We start from the raw sequence: 8,143 nt of genomic DNA, 5'->3' as shown, positions 1-8,143 counted from the left end.
GCTTAGACCAATAAAGTTTTGATTTTTCAACCTATTTTATTTTAACCGGAATTAACATAAAAAAAAGTGGGTAAACTACACTATTAGTCACTAAATTATAGGTAAGTTTTTTTGTTTTGGTTACTTGATTAAAAAAGTTACAATTTAGTCACTGATCTATTTGAAAGTTTTCATTTAAGTCAGTAAACTATTTAAAAGTTTTTATTCAAGTCATTGGGTTGTTACTATATGGCTTTTTTTTTTCCGCACTGTCTGCACTAATCAAAAGTTCTCTTTCTCCTTCTCTTCTACAGTTCAATTTTTTTTTCATGAAATAACTTTAGAAGTCACAAATTTGTGAACCAAAATTCAAACAACTTTTTCTCTGATTTTCGACACTGATCAAAACAAAAATTTACCCATTAGTTTAGTGACTAATGGTATAGTTCACTCAAAAAATTTGACCAAAATTAATACTATTAATTAAAAATATTTTAACTTTTTTAATATTAAATAAATAGTACATTTAACTCGAGTTATTAACCAATGTTGTTTAAACCAAATCGGACTAGTTTGGAAATCGATTAGGGTAAAATTTTAGAGAGAAAGCTTAGATTAGATGACTACTAACCATTTGAATCAATTTTCTCTATTTTTTAAATATTTTTTAATGGTTTATTTAATTAAACTAAACAAATCGATTAAATTAAAAATTGATAATCTAATTTATTTGATTATCGGTTCGATTCTTAAAACCTTTCTTGAATGTTGGCAACAAATATAAACAAAATCCGAGTCATAGTCTAGTTTGACCTTATGTTCAAGTCTAGTTGTGCTAAATCATTGTGAGGTTTTAAAATTGTTTTAATACTCATATTCGAATTGAGTCTAGTTGAATTAGTACTAGATTTGTTCATGGGTAGGGCTACCTTCTCAAGTTTGAAGATTCGTTCGAAATTTAGAAGGGTTTGGACAAAATATTAAACCTAAAATAATGAGCTTGGGCCAAAAAAATAGGCCCATTTAAATTATGAGTCCGACTCGAATTTGAACATTCAATGATTGGGCCCAACCCAACTAGACCCATTTTTAAGTTTAAAGTACTTCCTATTATGTTGTTTTTATATACAATGTAATTTAGAACACATTAAAAAATAAAATTATACTAAATATATAATATTACTCTGATATAAACATTAAAATAATATTAAGATGACTATATAAAAGTTACAACAAATAAATAAAACTATTAAATATTAAAATAATATAATATAAATATTTTTAATTAAAAAATAATATGAGTAGGCATAAAATGAGTTTGAATTAGTCTTTTGCAAATATGAGCGGGTTTGAACAAAATTTAAAGCCCATATGAGCCGAACTGGACTTGAACAAGTATAAAATATATTAATATCATACTTAGGCTCAACTCGACTCGATCTATGATCACCTCTAAGTATTTTAAATAATGCAATTTTACCCGAAAGCAAAATAATATTATTAAATTATAGGAATACAGGCTCAAATCTATGTATTCAAACTACAAAGTAAAATGGGCTAAACTTAAATACAATGTTGATCAGACTGTCAAATTACTTCAAGCCTACAAAGGCAAAATAACCCATATAAACTAATGGGCAATCAGCCTCGCAACCTCAAATGCTCTGCATAAAATCCAAGATTTTCAAGATTCGGTGTTCAAAACACTTTCTGTGTTCAAAACACTTTCTGTCAGTCTATAAGGAATCAGGTCTTTTCAAGATTTTCTCACTGCCATCAAAGCTTCCTATGATGTTGATTGATTGTAGATAGACTATTCAGAGTAGGATTTAGAGGGTTTTCTTTTTTCTCCCAAAATTTTCTTTAGTAATAATCTACTTCGGAGTTTAAAGTGGTTGGTGTAATTTTCTTTTAAAAAATTAACATGTGTTAACATTTTAATTGTTCGAACTTTGGGTTATAAAATAAATCATCCTTAATTCTTTTGGAAAATTGACAAACATGTACAATTTTTCATGAATTCAACTTTTTACATATTTATCAAATACGTGAGTCGAACTTCTTTAAATTCTAAATTTTAAAGTGATTTAAATTTTATTTCTTACTGTGTTATAATTCATATGGAATTTTAGATACTATCTTAATTGATATGTTATATAGTATATTGATAGTTGTGAATAATTTAATATTAAACAAAACATATTTAACAAAGTTTTTTCTTTTACTTTGTCACATCACTCTATTGTGGAATAATCAACCTAATTAACCAACACAAATCTCATTCTTTAAGAGGTATTTAAGAACTTATCTAATAAATATTTCATGGGTAAATTTAATTATTTTTTCACTTCCACATGAAACTTCTAAAATTTATCAAAAGTTTTGCTTTTGCATTACAGTATATACAAATACACATCTGAAATAATCATTTATAAATGTTACATAATAATCGTAACGGCCTCGCGTATTAACATTCATGGGACCGCATGTGTTAATGTGCACAAATTCTAAAAGTTAGACGACCATTTAATTATTTTACTTTCAAAGTAAAATTCAAATTTTGAAAGATGTATCTATTTAAGTGAACTTAAATATCATCTTTCACTAGTATCATATATCAGTATAGCATGTCATAAATGCATTATTATTTAAATTTAATTTTAGAATATTAATGAAAAATATTTTCAAATTAATCAACAATTTCTACATTAATTATGACAGAAGAAATATTTCAAGTTAAGACTCTTTGTTTCATTGAAATTTTTTCCAAAAATGATTTTAAAATTTTTATCAAATAATAGCAAATATTTTACATGAAATCATCCAAACATAATATATATATATATATTAAATTTTCCTAAAAATCAATCTATTTTTCAAAATTCATTTTCCGAAAATTGAAAACTAGTTTTCTTTGATGCTACCGTGCTAGTATTTGTTGCAATTACCATAAATAACAAACAATCACAATAGTATTCCAGTTCGATTATCCTATTGAATTATTTGTGTCCAGGGCATTAGAAAAAGAGTACGAAGTTATAAGCCATCTACAACAACACTTAAAAAAGCTTGAAAAAATTGAAAATGAACATATCTGACATATATCGATATATGGTACTTGCGACTAAATCGGAATAACATGCGCCAATTTTTTGCATACAGATAATTCAATCTACAAGTTTGTTTTAGTTGCCTGTAATTGTCTTCGGACTAATGCAGTGTAAACACCGTCTTTGCTAAGAAGCTCTTCATGGTTGCCACTTTCAACAATTTGGCCATCAGAAACAACTGCCACAGTATCTGCACTTTGGACCGTTGATAGCCGATGAGCTATCACTAAAACAGTTCTTCCCTTCATCAGAGAATCCATGGCATCCTACATAAAATACAGAGATAACCCAAAAATTATAGTCCAAGTAAGGTTTCTTAAATAATAAGATTCGGATTCAGATCATGTGATATTCTCATTATAGAATCATGGCAGCCTATGCAATATACCTACGAGGAGAGAACTTGAGAATTATTGACTAAACAAGTTAAAGAACACGGTTACTGAAATCAACAAGATTTGGATTCGGATAATGAGATATTCTCACCTGCACGAGGTATTCGCTTTCAGCATCTAGAGCACTTGTGGCTTCATCAAGTAGGAGAATCTTTGGATCCATCAGTAATGCTCTCGCTATCGCTACCCTCTGCTTCTGTCCGCCAGAAAGCCGTACTCCACGCTCTCCGACATGAGTTTGATACTTGTCCGGGAACTTCGATATGAATTCATGTGCATTGGCCATTTTCTGCAATTTCTCAACATTCAAATGTCAATGCAAACTGGTAGAGAGGTTCCTATATAATCTTGAAGATGCAGAAAAACTTACTGCTGCGTTTTCAATATTGGTAATATTGACTCGGCCTTCGCATCCGTAAGCTATATTTTTCTCTATTGAGCAGTTGAAAAGGACAGGTTCCTGGCTTACAATGCTGATCTGAACATCAAAGGACCGCAAAATTTATAAGAATGCTGTAAATTAATATGTTTTCGGGTTTGACTTTTAGATGCATGCAACATCAGGATTACCTTTCTATGAAGATGTTCATGTGATATTTCTAGCAAAGGAACCCCATTTAATAGAATCTTTCCCTTAATTGGATCATAAAATCTTTCGATCAAGTTTGCGATCGTGCTCTGAGCAGACAAAGTAAAACAGATGATAAAATCTTCCGCAAAAAAATAGTGTTCGAAAATTTGCTGAAAACGTTTATAAAAGGTGCAAAAGCTTCGGATAAAGATATTACTTTTCCTCCACCACTAGGGCCAACAAGAGCAACTTTTGATCCTGGTTGCAGTTTAAGTGTTATTCCCTGAAAAAAAATTGAATGCATCAGGTAATACTAATCAGAATACCGCTTATTTCCGGACATTGATTGTTACGATAAGTATGAAATGATGAATACCTTGAGTACCATATGGTTCGGACGGGAAGGATAGGCAAACCAGACATCGTCCAACTCGACTTCTCCATCTTGATTACTAATAAAAGAAAAATGCCTCTATCCCTTTTAGCATTATATTTTCCAAGAGTGAAGCTGATAATCCATCATTGGCTTCATCACAAATTCAAATAACAAACATGTTGAGAAAGAATAGACTGACCCCAATGGACACTTATTTCCTGATTTTGGCATCGATGAGACTCGATCCAGAAGCTGGAAAACACGCCTGCTTGCTCCTGCAGCTTTCATTGCAACGGTGTATAACCCTGAGAGTCCGGACACAGAGGATCCAACTGCAAGTGCAAATAACTGAAATGAGTTAATGAAAGTAGAAAAGCAGCCCAGAAGATGCCAAACTTGAAGATGGAAACAAGGGGCATACCTGTGAGACTATAAAGAATGAAGGACGTTAGAGCACCAGGGGTCATCAAGCCTGTGATTGTCAAATTAGCTCCATATATAACTACCACGATAACTGATAACGTTGATGCAGCATTTAGACCTCCGAAGAAGAGTCCGACCACTTTCTGTTGCAACCAAAAGATGAGATTATTAGCCCCATTCGGCTGGGGCAGGGGAAGAGGAGAAAAAGAGATAGGAATCAATAACAGTAGGGAACTCACTGCTTGTTTAAGTCCAAGATTCAGAGTCTCGTCAACTTTCTGAGAGTAACGAGATATCTCGTACTCTTCCTGTGCAAAAGATCTCACCGTTCGAATTGCTCCAAATGATTCCTAAACAGCAATTGAAAAACTGTGTTTGATTTTCAACAAAAGGAAGCAATAGAACAGGAGCTGCTTCAACTCCTCATTTTTGCTTTAAGTATCCAAATTTGACATGGGTGTGGAGGACATAAAAATCCTAAGACCCCTGGAATACATGAAAAGACTTAGAGAAGAAGACTGAAGACACAGACACTTATCCGACACTTACACTCAAGTCCAAGTAACATAGATAGAGAACCTAGTTCCTAGTATATCCTCAAACTACAGCAGAAAAGATGCTCAAATTTGCTCTGGAAATTATATAGATGTGACGAAACAATTCCTATAAAGGTTCAACTGTGTCAGACAAACCTCAGCAATCGAAGCAGCTGCTGCAGCTGCCGCTTGAGTCTTGTGAGAAAGTTCGCGAAGAAAGCGACCGAATTGACGAACAGCAATAGAAATTGCAGGAACAACAACCAAAGCCAGCACTAGAACACATAAAACAAGGTATAATTATGTAGGGTCAAATCTAAATAAATACAACTTCAAAACACTGCTTTGAGGATGAAAAAGAACTATTACATGTTAGTTTCCAAGATGTTGCAAACATGAAACCGAGGCCAATGAATGCAGTCGACAAGTTTCTTAGGGCCTCGGAGAGATTGGTAGTTGCAGCATTCTTAATGATCTGCGTATCTTCCGATAGCCTGCTCAAAAGTTCACCTGTTCGAGTAATATCGAAGAAGGCTATCTCCTGCAAAACTTAGCAACCATTGTAAACAATAGCTCGTATGATGGATATCTGTCACACTAGTTTAACAATGTTTTTACCTGGTTAATAAGATGACTAAACAAGTTCTTTCTCAGTCGAGCGACGACCCTTTCACTAGCTGAAGAAAATAACCACGCTCGGAGTGCAGTGCAAACTGAACTGAAATCAGAAAACAGAAGTAATGCAAAGATGAACCCTGAAGATGCTGTTGAATTGAAAATATCGATTTGCTTCTACTGAAACCAAACTTATAGGTTATATAATAGCATAAAAGTAGAAACCATACCCAACTATAACAATCAGAAAAATGTCTAGTATGGTGTTTCTAATTGCAGCTAATGCTTCAACTTTTTGTTCTGGCGTTCCAATATCTCCTGATACAATATCGATTATCTTCCCTCCGAACTTTGGCTGTAGAAACAAACCATTCACATCACCAACAATAAGCTTGGTTATCTAAATTTCTCTTTCCATGTCTTTAAAATCGGGAGAATTGATACGTAGTATAGAAAAGATACATACAATCAGTATGCTTGAAGTGGATGCAATCAAGAGAGCAATCGTTGCTACTATAAGTTTCCCTGCATCAGGCTTTGCCTGTCATATGATGCAAGGTTAGAAATTCCAAAAAACAATCCATGCTAATGGCTCTAAATAATAACAAAATGCTGAAGTCCAGCCACTTACAAGTGAGAGTACTCTAGTGAAACTCACATTTGCAGCCTGAAAATTACAAGAAATCATCACTTATTAATATCTAAATTAATATAGAATCTAAGGTGACATTAAACAAACAAAAAATCTGATATTTACGGGTATTGCATCCCCATGCTCAAGGTCTGTCAAATTATCATCTGTGTTTCCAGTCGCCTTTCTTCTTCCCTATGTATGGATATAATTCATGTTAGATAAGATATAATTCATGTTAGATAATATAACACTTAGCTGGGCTCGGATGTGAATGTCGATACACATATTATCAGATACGGGTATGTTCAACTTTTTCCATGTGTTTGGAAGGTTATATCTCCAAATCGATGGCTGTAAATGTATTCAACACCCCTATCCATACATATTTGGGAAAAGTACTATCGACACTCTTTGAAGTCCGATTGTATTTTACTCTTTACTAAATGAGTAAATTAGTCCATAATCAAAAAGCAAACTAATCCCTAATATTAAAAACTAATGTAATTAACAGAATAACCAAATAGGTATGCCAGGTGTAGCTCATGTCAAGGTATAAGGAGCATTTTTTACTAATGGATGAAAATTTTAAGAGAATTTGCTCTTTAATTTTGATCTAATATAAAAGAACTAATTTTCTATGTTTTGAGTAGAAGTGACAAGTTCAAAATGCAATCCAGTGCTCCATATTACTTTTACCACGTATCTGGACATGAGTTGAGGTTCTGATCCTCAAAGTATAAAAAAAAAAGAGCTTTGATTAACCAGTGAGAATTAAAAAGGAGAACTAAAGTGAATATTGAACCTAACACATTCAAAACATGAAACCCAAAAGTCCCAACAATATGGAAAGGCAATATAAAGAAAGGAACTTACTCCTCGGTCTAACAGAGGAGCTCTCTCACTTCTACCGAAATGCATCCCAGAAAAGCGGTGAATGAAAGGTGAATGGGAGCAAAGATAAATGCAGTATTTATATATAATGTAGAAAAGGGATTTGAAATGGAAGTGGGTGAAGAAGCTGAAAGAGTTCACTACGAAATCAGAATGTGAGCATTATTTCATGATTGACCCCTTTGATTTTATAAAGAAAGAGAGAGAGAGAAATTCTTGGAGTCGGAGTCCCTTTCTTGACTTCGGGAGAGTCTCGTTTGAGTCACATGAATGAACCCAGACATGCATCAATTCGTCATCACCTACGTAATGTTTTTGTTTTCAATGGAGAATTTTCAATTTGGTCGTTTCTCTACTCTACTGCTGTCCGCATATTTTGTGTTTAAATTATATTTTTAATGATATAATTTTTAAATAACGGAAATAATAAATGTTAAAATATATTATTAGTCCTTATACTTTGACAAAACTTAAGAGTTACTCTCTATATTTAAAAATGTTAGAAATTGAGTCTATTTTTTATTTAAAATTTCAATTCAATTGTTAAAATTGTAAATATTTTTTCAAAATTTATTGAACTTTAAATTTTAATTAAGAAATTTTCATATAACAT

At 32.5% G+C, this 8,143-nt stretch overlaps 1 protein-coding gene across 1 annotated transcript; it reads right to left on the bottom strand.

Moving 5' to 3' along the window:
• Positions 1 to 2,954: 2,954 nt before the first annotated feature.
• LOC108467616 (ABC transporter B family member 25-like) lies at positions 2,955 to 7,900 on the bottom strand. Its single transcript, XM_017768327.2, has 17 exons — positions 7,513 to 7,900; positions 6,763 to 6,831; positions 6,637 to 6,672; positions 6,472 to 6,546; positions 6,236 to 6,360; positions 6,009 to 6,108; positions 5,760 to 5,931; positions 5,547 to 5,665; positions 5,094 to 5,204; positions 4,853 to 4,997; positions 4,631 to 4,763; positions 4,432 to 4,507; positions 4,273 to 4,338; positions 4,055 to 4,162; positions 3,855 to 3,962; positions 3,576 to 3,773; positions 2,955 to 3,355 (listed from the first exon to the last, which is right to left on the bottom strand). Exons 1-17 carry the CDS (start codon positions 7,555 to 7,557, stop codon positions 3,152 to 3,154), a joined length of 1,890 nt encoding a protein of 629 aa, XP_017623816.1. The 5' UTR covers positions 7,558 to 7,900; the 3' UTR covers positions 2,955 to 3,151.
• Positions 7,901 to 8,143: the final 243 nt, after the last annotated feature.

The sequence above is a fragment of the Gossypium arboreum genome, chromosome 7 (assembly GCF_025698485.1).
Source record: "Gossypium arboreum isolate Shixiya-1 chromosome 7, ASM2569848v2, whole genome shotgun sequence".
NCBI classification, from domain to species: Eukaryota; Viridiplantae; Streptophyta; class Magnoliopsida; order Malvales; family Malvaceae; genus Gossypium; species Gossypium arboreum.
This window is presented reverse-complemented; position numbering and strand designations above follow the sequence as displayed.

What these genes read in the sequence shown, in the direction of transcription:
- LOC108467616 (XM_017768327.2), bottom strand. Translation starts at nt 7,557, where the DNA reads ATGCATTTCGGTAGAAGTGAGAGAGCTCCTCTGTTAGACCGAGGA. An exon ending in CCACTTCAAGCATACTGATT is followed by an intron (nt 6,361 to 6,471) that starts GTATGTATCTTT and finishes TTGTTTCTACAG; the next exon opens with CCAAAGTTCGGAGGGAAGAT. An exon ending in ATGAACATCTTCATAGAAAG is followed by an intron (nt 3,963 to 4,054) that starts GTAATCCTGATG and finishes TTTGATGTTCAG; the next exon opens with ATCAGCATTGTAAGCCAGGA.